We start from the raw sequence: 22,310 nt of genomic DNA, 5'->3' as shown, positions 1-22,310 counted from the left end.
CTCTCTCTCTACCTTTTGCTGGCTAGTCCAGCTTTTTTACTCAACAGAATTTTCATTTAAGGCCTCTCTCTGAATCTCAAACTTTCTGATAGGCCACATGTTTAGAGGCATTTCTATTAAATGTCAGGTGCTGTGCCGAACCTCATACCCTACTCTCACCCCTACTCTCACACAAACACGCACATACGCACGCACACACTCAAACAGAGCGGAATGATTTGTCTGCTGAAAATGCCAGCCTTACCTGCTCTTATACAGCTCCATTCCCATCTCCCTCCCTGTGCAAAAGGAAGGTGAGTTTTGAAGTATAAATGTCAATAGTAAGGAAGGCTATGCATAATGCACTGTGTGCAGCACTTGAAAGCAGCAGGGTGAGGGGGACTGCAGGGCCAGCCCTTTTGTTCTGTATTCTCCCATGTCTAGTGAGACACTGAGCCATGCTCTCTCCCCTCTCCAGGTGAAGCTAATGTGCTTCCCCTCGCAACTCAGGTTCCCTTTTAGAAATAGAATGGGTATAACACAGTCTGAGGCCTTTGCATGCATTTCCATTTTCCATTGAAATCAGAATCATTTGTGTTGTTTAAACAGTTCTATTAACATTGCAAGTCAACGTGGTGTTGTGTTGTAGGGACGAAATTAAATGGAAAAGTGTTCCCATTGGCGTATTGTTTGCTTGTGCGTCTCACTGCAGTGGGCGGCATCAGGGTTGCAATAACACATAGACACATGCTCTGCAGCCAAGGTCATCAATAAACTGCTCTCTTGCCTGGACCAGGGTCTCAGTGGGTCAGCTTTACACCTCAGTGTTCCTGACACAGCAGCCAAGATGCATCTTCACTCACATCTGTAGTCTGATGTCCCGCTGGCCAAATCTCATATAAAATGATGCTGGGTCTGATTCAATCCACCCTGCAGCGTTCTTGTTCATGTAGCGAGATCGGTTTTATTCAGTGTGGATTTATAACGGCAAATAGTTAACCTCCAATCGAAACCCTATTATTTTACCAAAACATTTAGTAATTTAGCAGACGCTCTTTTCCAGAACAACTTACCGGAGCAATTAGGGTTAAGTGCCTTGTTCAAGGGCACATAGGCAGATTTTTAACCGCTAAGCTACCTGCCGCCCTCATAAAATATGTTTATACGGCTGTGTAAATTCTGCAGTGCGGTTCTGATTAAACGTGGCTGCTTTTCGAGACAGTGCAGCAGCTTCTCTCTAGTACCATTGTGAAGTATTAAGTTGTCCCATCTCTTCTCTGGATTGAGGAGCCTGTGATGGGGTTATTATAAAGTACTTATAAGAAAGGGTGCCTGTGAAAAGTCCAATTATGCCAACTGCCAAACAGGTTGGCAGAGTGGAAGGAGCTGCCATGGAAATGAATTCTAATTTTCCTCTTCTTTGTTGTTTTACAGTGTATTGTCAGGCTCTGGCTGGCTGCAGTCAGGCAGCACTTAGAGCAGCTAGTTTATCTAAGAGAGGATCAGTGAATGGCCTAGTCCTAATAATGCATGTGTACGTATGACCTAGTATATTTACATTTGTCAAGGATAGAGTATGTCTGCAGCAGGTCAGGTGTACTTTTAAGACTCTTTCAATCCCGCGGAGGTTCTGTCTTGAAAGCATGCGCTTTGAAGGGAATTCCCGGAAATGGAGTTGAAGTAAATTGAGGCCATGTTAAAGGCTGGTTTTGGAAGCTCCTGAATGATTAGAGAAGAATGTCAAACTGAAAGCTTTTTCTGAAGAACCTTTCAGAAGTGTACCTACATTTGGAGGAACTATATGAAGACGGGCTCATTGTAATGGCTTGAATGGAATAAATGGAACGGAGTCAAATATGTGGTTTCCATATGTTTGATACCGTTCCATTTATTCCATTCCAGCCATTTCAATAAGATCATCCTCCCATATCTCTCCACACCAGCCTCCTCTGGTACTGTCTGTTCCTCTGAGGCTCATGTTTACACCTCAAAGGCTTTGTTTTATGTAGCAAGCGTGAAAATAATAGGGATGTGGCTGCGCCAAACGAGATACATTAAACACAATGTCTTGCAAAAATTTGCATGTGGATTTTGGGGAAAAGTTGTAGAAAAATATTGTATTTAAAAAAAAAAATATTAAAATTGAGGGCACAAAACATTTCTGCTCTTTCCATAACATAGACTGACCAGGTGAATCCTGGTGAAAGCTATGATCCCTTATTGATGTTACTTAAAACCACTTCAATCAGTGTAGATGAAGGGGAGTAGACAGGTTAAAGAAGGATTTTTAAGCCTTCAAACAATTGAGACATGGATTGTGTGTGTGACATTCAGAGGGTGAATGAGCAAGACAAAAGATTTAAGTGCCTTTGAACGGGGTATGGTAGTACAGTGGCAAGATAAAGTATGTGAACCCTTTGTAATTACCTGGATTTCTACATAACTTGGTCATAAAAGTCAAAGAATAGACAAACAGACTCCTTGAACTAATAACACACAAAAAAATTATACATGTTCATGTCTTTATTGAACACGCTGTGTAAACATTCACAGTGTAGCGTAGAACAAGTATGTGAACCCTTGGATTTAATAACTGGTTGATCTTCCTTTGGTAGCAATAAACTCAACAAAATATTTTCTGTAGTTGCGGATCAGACCTGTACCACGGTCAGGAGGAATTTTGGATCATTCATCTTTACAAAATTGTTTCAGTTCAGAAATATTCTTATGATGTCTGGTGTGAACCGCTCTTGAGGTCATGCCACAGCATCTCAATCGGGTTGAGGTCAGGACTCTGACTGGGCCTCCACCAGACTTTACAGTTGGGATAAGTTTTTGATGTTGGTGTGCTGTTCCTTTTTTTCTCCACACATAGTGTTGTGTGTTCTTTGCAAACAACTCAACTTTAGTTTAATCTGTCCACAGAATATTTTGCCAGTAGTGCTGTGTAAAATCCAGGTGCACTTTTGCAGTGGCTTCTTCCGTGGTGTCCTCCAATGAACACCATTCTTGTTTAGTGTTTTACATATCGTAGATTCATCAACAGAGATGTTAACATGGTCCAGAGATTTCTGTAAGTCTTTAACTGATACTCTAGGATTCTTCTTAACCTCATTGAGTATTCTGCACTGTCTTTCCCTTATCTTTCCCTTACGGCCACTCCCAGGGAGAGTAGCAACAGTGCTGAACTTTCTCCATTTATAGACAATTTGTCTTACTTGTGGACTGATGAACATCAAGGCTTTTAGAGATACATTTGTAACCCTTTCCAGCTTTACGCAAGTCAACAATTATTAATCATGGGTCTTCTGAGATCTCTTTTGTTTGAGGCATGGTTCACATCGGGCAATACTTCTTGTGAATAGTAAACTCAAATTTTGTTCGTGTTTTTTATAGGGCTAGGCAGCTCTAAACAACATCTCCAATCTCGTCTCACTGATTGGACTCCAGGTTAGCTGACTCCTGATTCTAATTAGCTTTTGGAGAAGTTATTAGCCTAGGGGTTCACATACTTTTTCAAACCTACGTTGTGAATGTTTAAATTATGTATTCAATATAGACAAGACAAATACAATAATTTGTGTGCTGTTGGTTTAAGCATGCTGTGTTTGTCTATTGTTGTTACTTAGATGAAGATCAGATCAAATTTTATGACCAACTTATGCAGAAATCCAGGTAATTCCAAAGGGTTCACATACTTTTTCTTGTGACTGTAGGTGCCAAGCACAGCAGTTTGAGTTTGTCAAGAACTGCAATGCTGCTGGGTTTTTCACGTTCAACAGTTTCCCGTGTGTATCAAGAATGGTTCAACACCCAAAGGACATCCAGCCAACTTGGCACAACTGTGGGAAGCATTGGAGTCAACATTTTGACACCTTGTAGAGTCCATGAACAACGAATTGAGGCTGAGGGCAAAAGGGGGTGTAACTCAATATTAGAAAGGTGTTCCTAATGTTTTGTCCACTCAGTGTATATTTGTTTGTCTGTTTAGATGTTGGCATACATTCTGGAAACCATACTGTTATCCATATTAGCCCCTCACTGGTTTATAACCATAGATATTGTTCTTATTGTACTTAGAACATTCACAATCATAATTTCTCTGGTCATCATAGACCACAACATATTATGTTTCAAGATTAAGATTTATAACATTTTATTTTATCTTTCAATAATTAGCAACTTGATTCTGTAGTTGGAAAATAACCCTCCCAAACAACTTACCCTCCATGTATCTACAATAATAATTTCCTCCTGTCTGATGGAATTATGTTCTGGTCATTTTCTTGCAGTCTCCTTTACATTGTTACCTGGTAAATATCAATACTCTGAAAAGGGAAATTATGGAGGAATTTAACATTTAAACAGAATGAATGGCCAGTAGATCAATGGAGAGGACTGATCTTATCAGATTACTGCAGGTACAGACTCCAATCTGCATGTATTATATAATACCTTAGAAGTGAGCCGTGCCATCTAAACGCTAATGTATAATAAGCAGGAGTAAAACATATCACACAGACAAACTAAATCAATACAATTCAATTCAAACTCTTAGGCCAAACGCAGGACTCTGTCATTAGTCTTTCTGTATACAACTGGGATGAGAACACACAACTATCTAGTTTTGATAGCCCTTTATACTCAAACCCATGGTAGCCCTTTACACTCAAACCCATGGTAGCCATTTATACTCAAACCCATGGTAGCCATTTACACTCAAACCCATGGTAGCCATTTACACTCAAACCCATGGTAGCCCTTTACACTCAAACCCATGGTAGCCATTTACTCAAACCCAAACCCTTTATACTCAAACCCATGGTAGCCCTTTACACTCAAACCCATGGTAGCCCTTTACACTCAAACCCATGGTAGCCATTTACACTCAAACCCATGGTAGCCCTTTACACTCAAACCCATGGTATCCATTTACACTCAAACCCATGGTAGCCATTTACACTCAAACCCATGGTAGCCCTTTACACTCAAACCCATGGTAGCCCTTTACACTCAAACCCATGGTAGCCATTTACACTCAAACCCATGGTAGCCCTTTACACTCAAACATATGGTAGCCCTTTACACTCAAACCCATGGTAGCCCTTTACACTCAAACCCATGGTAGCCCTTTACACTCAAACCCATGGTAGCCATTTACACTCAAACACATGGTAGCCCTTTACACTCAAACACAAGGTAGCCCTTTACACTCAAACACATGGTAGCCCTTTACACTCAAACCCATATACGGGTTGAAAATGGCAGATTTGGGCACTGATAAGCGCCTAAATTTGAACGCAGTGGCTGTACATGCTATAAATGACGTCAGACCTCAAGCTCTGCGCTTCATAGCGCTGTATGGGTTTTGACTGACAGCCATTCTTAAATTGAGCACTGCATGCGACAATAAATTGCCCCGTCCCTCCTGCTAATCAGCAGCTGCAGGACACAAAGTTTTGGAATGTTCAGATAACAATATGCTATGTAGAACAAACATGCCTCTCTGACATGTTGAATAAGGAATAAGGTCGGCTCTATTCACTGATCTATCTGCAACAGTTAAGAACGTCTTTCAACTGAACGTGGCTCAGGTAACATTACCAGTAGCCTATATGAAAACAGGAAAACATTTGGTGGCACAGAAAGAAAGGGAAAAGAATAACAAACCATTTATTGACTAAATGTATCTTGTCACTACACTATATCTGACTGGGTATTTAAATCTATTTTGAGTTCATGTGGACCCAGTGACTCGGAATTTCAGCCAATTTCATGACACCACTCTTGAGTCGAGCACAGGGGACTTGGGACTCGATGTTTAGTGACTCGACTACATAACTGGGCAAAACAGTCAATAGCTCTTGTTCAAATTCATTAGCCACCGTTCTACTTTTGGACATCAGTGTGACTTGATAACAAAGGCAATGACAAGACCGAGTGATGGAGGTGCAACCCATACTAGGCTACTTTGCAGCACCATCTGGTGATTGTTCTTCTCTCTCTCTCCTCACACTCTCTCTCTCCCTGGCTCTGTGTCTGTCTCGCTCTTTCTCTGGCTCTGTCTCTCTGGCTCTCTCTCTCTCTCTCTCTGTGCTTGTGTGTCTGTTTGTTTTGTATGTCATGTGCAGTATCTATGGCTGAATTAGGAATTTACATGACCAGATAGTTCTTATATAATATATTATTTATTATATATGTTTGTCATATTTCTGCAGCTGGGAGGAGAATATGATGTTATGCAGAACAATATGTTGGTAGGACAAGGTTATGTATGTTTGTACACATGGAAGTCAGTGATTTATGTTTCCTATAGGTTAATGAGGCAATACAAATGTGATGTTACTAAAATGTGGCTAAAATGAAAGGGCATTAAGTTGACAAAAATGGCCCACTATTTTCGTCATTTTGACAATAACTAGATTAAATCATTATTCAAATGACAGTAATGTGACTAAGACTTAATTATAATTTAGTCAAAATGACTAAGACTAGACAACATTTAACAAAATTAACTCTGACACACACACACACACACACACACACACATACATACATACATACATACATACTGTACATGCATTCATGCAACACACACATCACAACTGCTGCTACCAGACTCGTATTTACTCTCGCTAATACTTCACAATTTAAACACTTGTCCCCCAATCTCTCTTTCCCTGATACATGTGTAAATATTGTACTATAAATGTGCCTTCCTGTATTATTGTTTTGCTTAACTGTTTATTCTATTCAACTGAGACATTTTCTTTAAGTTTGTATTCTTATCTTTTCTTATTGTTGTTTCAATGTCGAGAAGGAACCTGCAAGTAAGTATTTTGTTGGACGTTGTGTACCGTGTGTATCCTGTACATAGGACTAATAACACTTGAAAGTGAAACTTTTAATTTGATTCTGAAATGTAGGGTAGAATAAGAGTCGTTATAAAGGAATTGGATTATAAAGCTCCTACACTAAAGTCTACAAGTTGCACGTTCTGTGGTGTGAAGACACAACAGGTGTGGTCAATAGACAGGGACGCACTCCTAGCTGGAGTGAACTCATGCATCTGTGGTGTTGCAGCAAGAGAACATGTCTGGTAGACCTCAGTCTGGATGTACTTGACTAAACTCACCTGTCACACTGCAGGGGCATGAAAGCCAGCTCTCTTTGCTGAGCCGCTGAACTCAAACACAGACTCATACGTGAGATTGCGAAGGGTGACTCAGGGGTTCTGAGCTTTTTATAGAGGAACGACAACAAAGTAATAATGCAGGACGAAACCAATTTGGGTTCTAGGGTTACAATCCTTATGCCCTTATGTCTAATCATCTTTATTTCATTAGCAACAGGCATGTCATTTATCATAGCATCTGGGGTGCTATGAAAATGTATGTTCACCTGTCAATTTTATTGCATAACTATTTTTCAAAATGTGGATTGTACTTTTGAATGATAACCTTGTTAAGTGTGCTAATTGAAATGAAAAAATCCCCAAGGCTCTTTCCAAGTGGAGGAAAAGTGAACGTTAACAAAGTGCTTACTAAATGTCACAAAACTCTCACACACTTATCAAGCCACTCAGGAAATACTCAACTCTCTCTCGCTTTCTCTCTCACTTTCTGTCTCACTTTGTCTCTTTCTCTCTGCAGAGCTCCCCAGCAGTCCACCAGCCCAGTTCACCTTCAGACCCCTACCCCCACCCCCGCCCCCTCCCCACGCGTGCACATGTGCCCGCCCAGCCCCTCATGCTCATGTTTCTGAGGCACTGCAGAGGAACACCCTGCCGGCTCGGAGCCAGGCGATGGATGGAGATCCCACTCAGCCGGCCGACAGAGACAGAGGCCAGCTCCACAACAGCTGGGCACTCAACAGCAACATCCCCCTGGAGACCAGGTAAGCCTTGGCACCTCCACTCTCACCTGCCTAGTAATGGGGTCAGTTCCGTGTGGCAGACACTTTAACAGCTCTGTGGCCATAGTTTCCACAATATGAGTCATGCAGGGCTCTTGGCCTCTTTCCCTCCATGTTCTTAATCACTGTGACACCACCGGTAACTTGGATCCAAAAAATAGCACTAGATTTGAGAAAGTAGATTGAATGAACATGTTGTTGGCATGAGTTAAGTGTTGCAGAGAGGACCCCTGTGACTTCAGTCACAGACCTCTCACACGTCTTTAATGATTCACACTTGATAGAGAGATGAATAATGGTGTTAATTCATAATGAGGGGTTGGTGGTGTGTAACTAAATCATATCATTTTGAAGAGATTCAGGGCTAAGGCATTTGAGAAGTGAAGTGGTGTACAAATCCAACATAAATAGGTACATGATAAGCTGAAAATACTGAAGATCAAGGCCTTTACAAAGCAAATCATCAATTTAACAGCAAAAAGCCTGTTGAGTTCACAATTAGCATATAAAGAAATGTTGTGCCAGATGTGAATAGTAAAATAGCTATTGTAGTTAGTTAAAGGAAGGTTGCCAACATCTGACTGGTGTGGGAGTCATTAATGACAATTAATGAAGGAACAACCTTTTTTGAAGTGTAGCTGTTCATCCCAAGAGGGTTATTGGTTTTTAAATGGACATCCAAAGGGAAAACCATTTCAAGCGGTCACCCTTTATGAACACTCTTCTTTTAATAATGTAATCATTTTTGTGATTTCCAAGAGACCGAAATGTGACCTTTATCCCTTTGAGCTTATGAACTTGGAATGAATTATCTTTGTCCTGCTTGAAAACCAACCTGCCAGATGAGATAATTAGTTTCTCTTTCTTAGCTTTGTTCTGCTAGAGTATGGGAGATGAAAGTAGTTGAAACAGAACAGACTGTGACAGGTTAGTAGCAAGACTGCTTATTGATAGGAAATCAAAGGAAGAAGCGATGGCCGCCAACAGCTGTGTTGGGTCGAAGGTGAAATTGAAAAGGGTTGCCAAACAATGATGTCACACTGTCTAATTCACTGTTTTTGCACACTTGAAAATGGAAAAACTCTATTAACTTAAAATGAGCTGAGCTCTAGATGCGTCATGCTTAGAAAATGGCAAATTCAATTACATAGGACCAAAAGCAACGAGGTAAATGTTCTATCCTTATTTTCTATCCTTCAATCAAAACATTTCCCGCTTGTTATTAATGGCAAGGCTTGTTTATCTTTAGGTTTTAATATGCAAGGGACCACTATGACAAGAAAACTATGGATAAGTAAATGAATCATGAAGTAGAGAACCTTTGTCAAGATTGACAATTATGTTGTCTGCCTTTTCAGATAGTTTTTTTCACTCAAAGGTTTGTCCGTGAAATGTGGCGAGTGAAAGGATGAGCCGACATGTTCATCTTGGCGTATGTGTCGCTGGTGTATTTGTCTGTTTCCCCATTGTTTGGTAAACCCACCAGTGCTTGGTGCTTTATAAATGTATTGTAAATTGAAAATAAGCAATCCTATCATTGGTAAACAACTTCTTTCTGTTGACTAAAAGATGTTGACATGTTGTCTTCAGAGAAAGACGTGTGAAACGTGCGTTATCAGCATCAGTAGGGAGAAGACTACATCATAGAAGAAAACATGGGCCTACCTTAGGTATATTTTCTCCCCCACGCATTGTATTCAAAACATCCACAACGACCTATTAGGTGTACAGTTCCTTCAGAAAGTATTCATACCCCTTGACTTATTCCACACTTTGTTGTGTTACAGCCTGAATTCAAAATTGATTCAAGAGATTTGTCTCACCCATCTACACACAATACTCCATAATGACAAAGTGAAAACATGTTTTTGGACATTCTCATTTACATAAGTTATCACACCCCTTAGCCAATACATGTTAGAATCCCTTTTGGCAGTGATTACAGCTGTGAGTCTTTCTGGGAAAATCTCTAAGAGCTTTGCACACCTGGACTGTACAATATCTGCCCATTATTCTTTTCAAAATTCTTCATGCTCTGTCAAATTGGTTGTTGATCATTACTAGACAACCATTTTCAAGTCATATATTTTTTTGCCATAGATTTTCAAGCAGATTTAAGTCAAAACTGTAACTCGCCGCTCAGGAACATTCACTGTCTTCTTGGTAAGCAACTCCAGTGTAGATTTGGCCTTGTGTTTTAGGTTATTGTCCTGCTGAAATGTGAATTAATCTCCCAGTGTCGAGTGGAAAGCCAACTAAACCAGTTTTTCCTCTTGGATTTTGCCTGTGCTTAGCTCCATTACGTTTATTTTTCTCCTGAAATACTCCCCAGTCCTTAGCAATTACAAGCATAGCCATAACATGATGCTGCCCCCACTATTCTTGCAAATATGGAGAGGGGATACTCAGTAATGTGTTGTATTGGATTTGCCCTTAATATAGCATTCTGTATTCAGGACAAAAAATACATGTCTTTGCCACATTTTTTGCAGTATTTCTTTAGTGCCTTGTTGCAAACAGGATAGATGTTTTGGAGTATTTATATTATTTTCACTCTGTCATTTAGGTTAGTATTGTGGATTAACTACAATATTCTTGATCCGTCCTCAGTTTTCTCCTATCACAGCCATTAAACTTTGGAACTGTTTTAAAGTCACCATTGACCTCATGGTGAAATCCCAGAGCGGTGTCCTTCCTCTCCGGCAACTGAGTTAGGAATTGATACACCATCCAAAGTGTAATTAATAACACCATGCTAAAAGTGATATTCAATGTCTGCTTTTTTATTTTTACCCATCAACCAATCGGTTTCCTCCTTTGAGAGGCATTGGAAAACCTCCCTGGTCTTTATGTATGAATCTGTGTTGGAAATTCACTGCTTTGTATGTGTATGTTTTGTATTGTTTAGGAAATATTTCAAACATCTATGAAAAAAATGAAGTAGTCATTCAAAAATCATGTTAAACGCTATTATTACACACAGAGTGAGTCCATGCTACTTATCATGTGACTTTGTTAAAGACTTATTTCCTGAACTTATTGAGGCTTTAACTAGAGGGTTGAATACTTATTGACTCAAGACATTTCAACTTTTCATTTTTCATTTGTAAACATTTTGAAAAAACATAATTATACTTTAACATTAAATCTCTATTTAATCCATTTTAAATTCAGGCTGTAACACATCAACATTTTGAAAAAGTCAAGGGGTGGGAATACTTTCTCACCACAATTCTCAGAGATCTACAGACACTTCCTTCGACTTCATGGTCACAGGTGGACTCCAGTGAAGTTAGTGACATCTCAAGGATGATCAAAAGAAATTGGATGCACCTGAGCTCAATCTGGAGTGTCATAGCAAAGGGGAGTGAATAATTATATAAATGAGATATTTCTGTATTTCGTTTTCAATACATTTGGAAACATTTCATAAAACATGTTTTCTGTTTGTCATTATGGGGTATTGTGTAGATGGGTGAGAGACAAAAATCTATTTAATCCACATTGAATTCAGGCTGTAACACAACAACATGTTGAATAAGTCAAGGGGCATGAATACTTTCTGAAGGCACTGTATGTAATATACAAAAGTGACAACAATGACAAATGAACACAATTAGGTTTGCGGGAGGGGTAGTGGTACTTGAACGTCTCGAATTTGATGGAGTAGGTAGATCCTCCCTCCCTTATGGTGGATCTCAACGACTGCTCATTAAGGCCCCACATATATGTAGAGGTCAAACACTCTGCATAGGGGATGAGAATGTCACCATGCCTGATGTGGCTGTGTGCTGACTTTCTGTTCACACCTAAACGAACCTTGTTGTCGATATTTAAACCTAATACAATGCCAGCATTCATGTAGATCAGCAAATTGCTATCCAATACCTCCTCTTGGCATTGTATATCTTATCATTGTCAATTCTAATTAAATGAAAGGTTTGACGTGATGGCCGATCAATAACATCACCACACTTGATGTTTTGTCTTCACATTTAGAAAATTATAACAACTGTTCTATTACTGCACGTTCACTCTAAAGGCTGGGTGATGTGTTGTTGACAGTTTTAACACTGTTCTCTTGGCTTTGCCAAATAAACCAAAATACTGAATATTTACCAGAGATTATATATATTTGAGTTGATTTCAGATTTCTGTGTTGTCAACTCTTACCAGCAGACATGACCAATTAAACATAGCTGTCTTCCAATTAATTAGTATACTGTAACATCAAGTGTTTTTCAGACCGCTAAAATGAGTAGCAATTAGGTTCACAGTATCACCCACCTCCACAAGCACCTTCAGAGGGATATTATGAGGAGCCAATCCACACATAGGCCTACTGTATCTCCACAAAATGGTGGTTTAACATATTATATAATCAATGGTGAAGATCAGTGATCAATAGAGTGATCACCAGATCATCATTACAGACGTCTTGGTATCTTTATGATCCAAAAACGTACACCCTTAGGAAAAAAAGGTGCTCTACAGGCTTCTTCAGTTTGTCCCCAAAGGGGATACATTTTTATGTGCTGTGTAAAACCCTTTGCAGAGGGTTCTATCTAGATAACTCTATGTAGGGTTCTTCAAATAACCCGCTGTATATGGTTCTACCTAGAACCCCTTGTGAAGGGTTGTGCCTAGAACCATTTTGTCATCTAAAGGGTCTTCCTAGAACCGTCTATGAAGGGTTCTACCGAGAACCTGATGGTCACTATGACAGAGCTCTAGACTTCCTCTGTGGAGGTGGGAGAACCTTCTCTGCAGCACTCCACTAATCAGGCCCTTATGGTAGAGTGGCCAGACGGAAGCCACTCCTCAGTAAAAGGCACATGACAGTCCGCTTGGAGTTTGCCAAAAGGCACCTAAAGGACTCTCAGACCATGATAAACAATATTCTCTGGTCTGATGAAACCAAGATTGAACTCTTTGACCTGAATGCCAAGCGTCACGTCTGGCACCATTCCTACGGTGAAGCATAGTGGTGGCAGCATCATGCTGTGGGATGTTTTTCAGCAGCAGGGACTGGGAGACTAGTCAGGATTGAGGGAAAGATGTACAGAGTAAAGTACAGAGAGATCCTTGATGAAAACCTGATCCAGAGCGCTCAGGACCTCAGTCTGGGGTGAAGGTTCACCTTCCAACAGGCAACGACCCTAAGCACACAGTCAAGGCAATGTATGTGTATGTGCTTGAGTGGCCCAGCCAGAGCCCGGACTTGATCCCAATCAAACATCTCTGGAGAGACCTGAAAGTAGCTTTGCAGCGACGCTAACCATCCAACCTGACAGAGCTTGAGAGGATCTGCAGAGAAGAATGGGAGAAAATCTCCAAATACAGGTGTGCCAAGCTTGTAGCCCGAGGCTGTAATCGCTGCCAAAGGTGCTTCAACAAAATAGTGAGTAAAGGGTCTGAATACTGACAATTTGGGTATATATACTACCACTGGTGGAACCATGTCTTTGTCTCATGCAGCTGTGTGACCCAATGGGTGAATAAACTTGGTTTAAGCTTTACTAATCATTTGTGTGTTTTACTATGTTCATTTAGAACCTAACACCATGAGGACCTGAGGCTGTAATCGCTGCCAAAGGTGTTTCAACAAAGTACTGAGTGAAGGGTCTGAATATTTACAGTTTGTAAATGTGATATTTCAGTTTTTTTTTATACATTTGCAAAAATGTTAGCTTTTTCGTTATTGGGTATTGTGTGTAGATTGATGAGGGAAAAAACAATTTAATCAATTTTAGAATAAGACTGTAACGTAACAAAGTGTGGAAAAAGTCAAGGGGTCTGAATACTTTCCGAATGCACTGTAGATCATATTTAATCACCTGGTTATATCCTAACACAGTGGTTTTAGGAATATCCTGGTTTACAGGCCACATGAGGATTGCAAGTCACATTATCCTGGCTTTCAATGTCATGTATAGTTTGTATTGGAACCCAGCCAGAATTAGGATATCCAACAAGATAAATTGTTAATCACCCGCAACCTGCATTCAGAATGACTGCCAGGGTAGGGATGATTGAATACTGAGACTACGTCAATCACTTAAACTGTAACAACCATCTCAGTAACAGATGCCATAAATCAAATTACTAACTGATTGGATTAGTTAGAAATCGGTATGTTATAAGTTTACCATACAATGAATCAACTAATCAATGTACATGCAAAAACACTGATATTACAGAAAAACAAACCGTTTTGAAAATCTCCCTGTAATAGAGCATGCTGGGAAATATTATGTATGGTTCTATGTAGAACCCTTCTTTCATTCCAAATAATCCTTCTTGCCTTCCAAAGAATCATCAAAGTACCCTATCTTCCAAAAACGGTTCTTAGGATGTTAAAGGTTCCAGATGGCGCCGGATGAGATGGCTGCCGTTTTATGGGCTCCGAACCAACTGTGGTATTGTGTGTGTTTTTTCACGTTATTTGTAACTTATTTTGTACATAATGTTTTTGCCGCTGTCTCTTCTGGATATCAGGACAGCGATTACTCACCTCGTAATAGACAAAGATTTTTTCTTTAATAAGTCGGACGCAAAGGATTTACTTCAGACACCCGACAAGGCCCAAATCCCTGTCATTAGCATGAAGAAGAGACAGAGACATCGGGGACGTAGGTCGGGGTGCCTTGTAAGGATCCGACAGCGAGTGCGTAATCCGCTTTTACCATCAGTCCTATTAGCCAACGTGCAATCATTGGATAATAAAATGGATGAGCTCTGATCAAGACTATCCTATCAACATTAAAGACTGTAGTATCTTATGTTTCACCGAGTCGTGGCTGAACGACGACATGGATAACATACAGCTGGTTGGGTTTTCGGCAACTGCAAGGCTTCCGACCACTAGGCACTACAAAGGGTAGTGCGTACGGCCCAGTAAATCACTGGGGCCAAGCTTCCTGCCATCCAGGACCTCTATACCAGGCGGTTTCAGGGAAAGCCCTAGTCATAGACTGTTCTTTCTGCTGCTGCACAGCAAGCGGTACCGGAGAGCTAAGTCTAGGTCCAAGAGGCTTCTTAACAGCTTTTACCCCCAAGCCATAAGACTCCTGAACAGCTAATCAAATGGCTACCAGGACTATTTGCATTGTCCCCCCAACCCCATTTTTACACTGCTGCTACTCTCTGTTTATTATCCATGCATAGTCACTTTTCCTCTACCTGCATGTACATATTACCTCAATTAACCTGTGCCCCCGCACATTGTTTCTGTACTGGTACGCTAGTGTTATTATATTGTTGCTCTTTTATTATTTGTTATTTTTCTATTTTCTTTCTTTTTCTTTCTTTCTTTTTTACTTCAGTTTGTTTTAGTAAATACTATAACACAAATTTTTCTTAAAACTGCATTGTTGGTTAACGGCTTGTAAGTAAGCATTTTAATGTGAGGTCTACACTTGTTGTATTCAGCGCATGTGACAAATAACATTTGATTTGATTTCAAAAGGGTTCTTCTGATCAAAATGGTTCTTGGTAGAACCCTATCGCTCCACAAATAACCCTTTTTTGTGTAGTGTAGAGTTCCTCCTCCTGAACGCCTTCCTCAAACCAAAACAAAGTTTGAGATAAAATCAGTTATTTTATGATATCAGCCAAGTCGATACACTGTTGAGAACACAGACACGGATGATATGGCACTGACCCAACATCAATGCAATTACATATTTCTGTCACATCAGCATAATGACCATATTCAAGACCACAAGCATTTTCTTCCTAATTTCTTTAAATTACACACAGACAGGAATTGATTGCTCCTCTATTGACCGTTTTTTTGCCCTTAACAATGCATTTTTCAAGTGTCAGCAGCAGCACTACAACAGAACTGTGCCTCAATATCCCAGACTGTGTTGAGCTCAGCTCTGGATGTCCACGGTCAATAACCTCACCAGTTTTCATGAATGTTGCTGCAGACCGTGAGGAGAATTACCCAATACCACAGGATGCTGGGTTTACACTGGCTTGGACAACAAAAACAAACATGCCTCAGATAACTTTATCCCTTTGTGAACCATACTTAAACTGAATTACGCTGTCTGTGAAAATTGGCCCAGCAATTATGCCCTGTGATATAATCTTCCCTAAAACTGACCTTTGTACTCTCACATCTTTAATTGAACACATTAAAGATAGCGGCTAATGGTATTAAAACCTTTTTAATTAGGGACCTGAGCAATGAGGGTTATTTTTCCCCCTTCCTTTTGTTCTTCTGTTCCGTCGGTCGGTCTATTCCCTCCCTGCACACTGCCGCCTACAGCTTGTTAGATAAAGGCAGTGGTTGCAAGGTCAAGTTCACAGAGAGGAGGAATTGGCCACCATTCTGCATTAGCATAAATCCATGTAATCACAGCATTCAGCATCACTGTCAGGTGTGAGAATGTAATAATAAATGTTGGTCTTAGACTCTCTCTCTCTCAATGATGTGCATTTCCAGCAGTTTACTAATAACTTAAACCGAACTACACAAGTATCTAACAGAAGTAAATTGTGTTCTGTATCCTGTTTAAGTACTACACAGATTGGAAATGTCTTAATCTGTGCATGTGTATTCATATCTACGCTGTTTGTATTTGTGCGCAAATTAAAAAGGTGAAAATGTTCGAACAATACTATGTTATTGTGTTACAATGAAGTGGTAATGTAAGGTAATGTATGTGCTATGTTGTGTATATTCTCATCAATGTCTACCTCTTGTGTTGTTGGGTTGCAGGCATTTTCTGTTCAAACATGGCTCAGGCTCCTCTGCCCTGTTCAGCGCTGCCAGTCAGAACTACCCTCTGACATCTAACACAGTGTACTCCCCACCCCCACGGCCCCTACCCAGGAGCACCTTCTCCAGACCCATGTTCACCTTCAACAAGCCCTACAAGTGCTGCAACTGGAAATGCACTGCCTTAAGCGCCACCGCTATCACCGTAACCCTCGCTCTCCTGCTTACATATGTCATTGGTAAGTCGGGTATTTCTCCCTATCTATATTATCTATCTCTATATTTTACTGAACAATTTAGTACAGTACAATGTCAGACAGACAGCATAACGTTTCCACTTGGAATGTTTTTCTTTTTTGTTTTCATTTCCAACTTTTTGCCAGGGTCATTTTATTTCATGCAATAGGATGAATGCATTGTTTGGGAGGAAATCCATCCAAGTCGTTTTTGATTCTGTAAGATAAAGGAAGCAAACATTCCTTATGTTCTATCAGAGGCCAATCATTTTTCAAGCTTTTGAAACCCATTAAACATATAACGGTAGTTGGATTTGTATAATGATGTTGCTTTTGTATTGTAGCTGTCATAATGGTTGTGTTCAGAGGTGTCATCCCCGTAGGGGGTACAGGGGCACATACCCCTTCAGATTTCTCTTCGTTTTTTAAATTTGTTGTTGTGTTTTTTTTTTGTAATACTATTTATACTATTTGCCACCTAGCAATTTCATGAAGTTGACTTTATCTTGACCAGATAGGTTCCCAATCTCCCAACCTCATAACTAGCTGCCAAGAAGCCATTTCAGTCTATCAATCAAGTTAGAGTAGCTAGCTTGTCTAACTATCTTAGCTGGCATGCCGGCTGGCAATGTTGGTTTACTTTAGAAAAGCAAGCATTTACTACATGTAATGAATAAGAATCACATTCCTTTTAATCTTTTACTCAGATTTTAGCAGAGATACAGAGAAACATATTTTCTTTCTTTAAAAAAACATAACCAGGAGAATACAGACGTAAAATCAAATGTTATTTGTCACATGCACCAAATACAACAGATGTAGACTTTACTGTGAAATTCTTACTTACGAGCCCTTTCCCAACAATGCAGGGTTAAAAAGTATGACAATTAGCACACAAAAAAGTAAATAGTAACACAATATAATCACAATAACGAGCCTATATACAAGGAGTACCGGTACCAAGTCATTTTGCTGGGAGTACGGGTTAGTTGAGATGATTGAGGTAATGTGTACAGGTAGGGGTAAAAGTGACTAGGCAATCAGGATAGATAATAAACAGAGTAGCAGCAGCGTATGTTAAGAGTGTGAAAGTGTGTTTATGTATGAGGTACAGTATGCTTACATATGCAGAAAAATATACATTTTTTTTACATAGAATTAAGCATAATGATTATGGCTTTATATTGCAGGGCTAAGCTGTTTCAGGTGTTTGAAAAATTCAAAATCCTCCAACTATACCTCCCCCGGACCACCCCCAGCCATCCACACGTACTTGGTACACCCTCAGAATTTTGGGGTGCATGTGTTCTTCTCCTTGTCCCATTGAAACTGTAAGAAGCAGTATTTGGACTAAGAGACAAGCAGAAAAGGACAGATAGCAGATAGACTGTTATGTAACAATATATTATGTAGCTATTGGTCTTGCTTAGCCTTTATTCCAGAGTATGACAAATACCATGTACCAAGTAGGTACGTCAGTAGAGATAGTTACATAATACTTCCCACTGTTTCCAAGAAAATGTAAAACAGTGCCAAAGTAAGTCATTATGCCATATAGCAGATGATTTTATACAAAGCAGCTTACACCCATGCATGCATACATTGTACATATGGGTGGCCCCGGGAATTGAAACTCACAACCTTGGTGGTGCAAGCACCATGCTCTACCAACTGAGCCATCCTGCACCAAGTAGGTCTACCCCATAACTGCATGGACTTACTAGTGTACAGTACTGTGTAGTTACATATATTATTACACTGGTAGGCCTGTGTCAATTGTAGCTGAATATTGGTATTTGATCAAGAGAAAGTGTTACTTTATAACAACCTTGTTTCTGTCAATATGTCCATTGTAGAGCCAGATATCAATCAGGTCAAATTTGCCTACTATGTTCACTGACATTATCAATAAACCATTCCATTTAAGAGACTCTAGATTTTGAATAAGCCTTTGATTTGGAACCTCTCATTCATTTCTCATAAGATGATCCTTGCCTAGTGATCAGAGAGCAACAAAAGATTGGTCGTTCAAGGTCCGTAGCCATGAATATAACATCTAAGCCTTGTCTTTAAGCCTGGCGTGGTGTTATTCTAGGACTGACTGATATTAATATGAGAGCATTGTAACCTTCGTGTGCCATCTTTATGGAAAGCTCTGACCCAGAGATGTCTGTGTGTTTTCCTAATTGAGATGATGCCCTTAAGCTTCCAACAGTGGATCAATAAATATCTTAGGAAATGCAACACAGAGCAAGATGGAAGACTCTACACCTCCAATTTTTATCCTCAGACTTGTAATTTACTCAATTGCATGACCATGCATTAACAGCCCTTTAATAAGGCCGCTTCAAAAGTAGCCATCAGCCCATAGCGAGGGATAGGGATTGTAAATCCCACTCTGTCTAACAAATGTTGACTGCATCTTAAAAGTTCTGCTTTATTATTCATTCTTCTACTTTAAAAATTCTAAATTACCCACTTTGATTTGACCAAATAAAAATCTATATGGCTACAGTAGTAGATTACATAAATAAAATGCTGAGTAATTTCCGGAGTTTGAAATATTGGCAAACAGCTTTGAAATTAGCTGCTATATGTTAATTCCTTCTAGTTATTAGGCAATCAGTCTAAATCGTAAACAACCAGATGTACTGTCATCACGAATAATGTTGCTATTGTACATAAAAATGTCAAGTAAATAACAAAGGTGGAATATCCATCACCCACAAGTCTCTGCTCGGTGGTAAAACATCACAAATCTCAGTGAACATGGAAGGTGCCAGTCACCACAAATCACAGAAAACATGGCTCTCTCTGTGCCTTGACACAGGCCTTTATGGCGTTGCTTGATGGTACCATTGGTGTGATCAACCCTGTTATTTATTTATCTACTGTATTTATCTGTTTTGGTTAATGCTAGTCCAGACCCCAGAAGAGACATCAGCACGGTATTTGTTTGCTGTAGTCACAGCAGGACAGCAGTGGCTGGGCTGGAGCAGTTTGCATTTCAGCGATTTGCTTTGTTTACTGCTGAGCATGTATGTTTTAAATGGACAATATTTGTCTTCATAAGACTCCATCCCAAGCACATTTATACACATTTTGCCAAATCACATGGTGAATATATCATTTGTAACTGATTTGCAAATTATTGTGATGTGTTCCAATTCGAGCACAACATTAAAACAAAAGATAACACAGTGGTGCTTGGGTAGGGCACATCCCACTTTATTCTCCACGATTCTGAAGAAAAATGCATTGCTGTTTGAACAGAAAGCTTAGAAATCTAGTAGGTGGTAGGGCCAGTAACAATCCAGGACAATCTGCATTTGACAATTTGTAGACCCCCACCATACAGCTATTTAAGCTGCAACTGAATTTTCCTTTGACCTCACACAACATAATGAGAGGAATGCCTCAAAGACAACAGTGACATGTCATTGTGTCATACTTAGAGAATGCACACAAGCCCCAGGGTGATGAATGAATGATGAGATTAGAGAAACAGAAGAACATGCAGGCATACTGCTGATATAGCACGGTAAGCCACACTGTCTGATTCTGACTGGGAACGAATACCAACTACTCCATTCTCATCAGAAACACTCTTAATTCACTAAGGGGACAACCTGATGCTAATTAAAAATACTACAAAATGTCACCCACGTACCCAGAGGTGATATGCGCTGAAGAGAAAGTTACCGTTGCCTGTCAGAATGCTGTCAATGCGGGAAGGAACCATGTCTCCCCTGCCACCTCAACCACCGCCATCGCTACTTTCTCTCCCCTCTGTGTCTGTGATTGAGTTATCCCACAGCGGTTCTTCTAACTGCAACACTTCACCTGTTTATGAGTGCAATAACTTATAAGCAATAAAACTCACCTACCTTTTGAGGAGTTGCTTTGGTATTGAGTAAAAGAAAAGCCCTAATGAAGTTTAGATATCTCTCTCCAAGGTGTATTGACAGACTGCGACTCAGAAAGGGGAACAATGTTCCTGGGAGAAAATTAAACGTTTATATTTTTTCAGTTCATTAGGGCGCTGTAAAGGATAGCTGTCAGCTGTGGTATTGGTTTAACAGACTGAAAAGTGTTAGGATCAATAAGACTGAGTAATGTCAAAGGGTCAGAGTCAGAGTCTCTGTGTTGAAAGGGAACCGGGCAGCCATGGAATTTATGATTCTAGGCGACTTGCCTTGAAGGTAGCAGACCTTTCATGCCTCATTGTGATCGTATTGATCGATCCGTTTTCTCTTCAGTATCTCATTAGTATTCTGGTCGCGGCTCTATAAACCAAACAATGCCCTTTTTGAAGAGAGCGGAGGCTGGGGTGCAGGGGGCAGGCAGTGAATTATTTCACCCAGTACAGGGAAGTTTAGATCAAGTGCCAATCTACTGGAACTGACACCTCTCCTGAAGCTCAGAAGGGACTACAGTAGGTGTAGGACTAATACTAATCACACTGGTATTAGGAAGTATCTTTTCCCCGTACTTAACCATGTTTAATGAACCTCTTCCTGGTATTGGACAACAATAGAGACCGAGGCTATATGTCATACTGAAACATGTTCTGGTAGTAATGAACACACAAATCAATCTGCCATGATAATGTGGTAAGAATAACCATAATTTGATATGTTTGCCATTATGCCCACCAGAGCTGACTGTCTCTGGTTCAGTTCAGTAGAGAACACCTTTTAAACAGTACAAAGTGTCAAACGTCTGCATACTGGCAGCCATATTGACAAAAAGAGCCAAGTATGTCTTACCTTTCATGTTTTGTCCTCTGGTGTCACCGTGCCAATGTGAGGTCTCACCTGATTAAGCAGGTCTTTACTTTCAGATGACTTGCTGCTAGTGTTACAGTAGGTGACTGTCACCCATAGCTTTAGCAGAATTATTTTTGCTACTGGCTCTATAGTATACAGTGTCTTCAGAAAGTATTCACACCCCTTGACTTTTTCCATATTTTGTTGTGTTACAGTTTGAAGTTAAAGGGGATTAACTTGAGATTTTGTGTTACTGGCCTACACTCAATACTCCATAATTGTACAAATTAATACAACATGAAAAGCTGAAATGTCTTGAGTCAATAAGTACTCAACGCCTTTGTTATGGCAAGCCTAAATAAGTTCAGGAGTAAAAGTTTGCTTAACAAGTCACATAATAAGTTTCATGGACTCACTCTGTGTGCAATAAAAGTATGTAATATTCTTTTTTAATGACTAGCTTCCTCTGTCAGTCGAGCAGCCAGTTTCAAGCACAAAGACTGGGTAGGTTTTCCAATGCCTCGCTAAGAAGGTCACATATTAGTAGATGTGTAAAAATAAAAAAGCAGACATTGTATATCCCTTTGAGCATGGTGAAGTTATTAATTACACTTTGGATAGTATATCAATACACCCAGTCACTACAAAGGTACAGGCGTCCTTCCTAACTCAGTTACCCGA

The 22,310-nt window shown here is 39.9% G+C and overlaps 1 protein-coding gene across 1 annotated transcript in view; it reads left to right on the top strand.

Annotated features, from left to right (window-relative positions):
- The window catches only part of tenm1 (teneurin transmembrane protein 1), a 231,913-nt gene that overhangs the window by 87,518 nt on the left and 122,085 nt on the right, over window positions 1-22,310 (top strand). The window contains exons 4-5 of the mRNA XM_046306197.1: window positions 7,632-7,875; window positions 16,625-16,863. Coding sequence (XP_046162153.1) covers window positions 7,632-7,875; window positions 16,625-16,863 — 483 coding nt within the window. The remainder of the gene's footprint in view (window positions 1-7,631; window positions 7,876-16,624; window positions 16,864-22,310) is intronic.

The sequence above is a fragment of the Oncorhynchus gorbuscha genome, linkage group LG16 (assembly GCF_021184085.1).
Source record: "Oncorhynchus gorbuscha isolate QuinsamMale2020 ecotype Even-year linkage group LG16, OgorEven_v1.0, whole genome shotgun sequence".
NCBI classification, from domain to species: Eukaryota; Metazoa; Chordata; class Actinopteri; order Salmoniformes; family Salmonidae; genus Oncorhynchus; species Oncorhynchus gorbuscha.
This window is presented reverse-complemented; position numbering and strand designations above follow the sequence as displayed.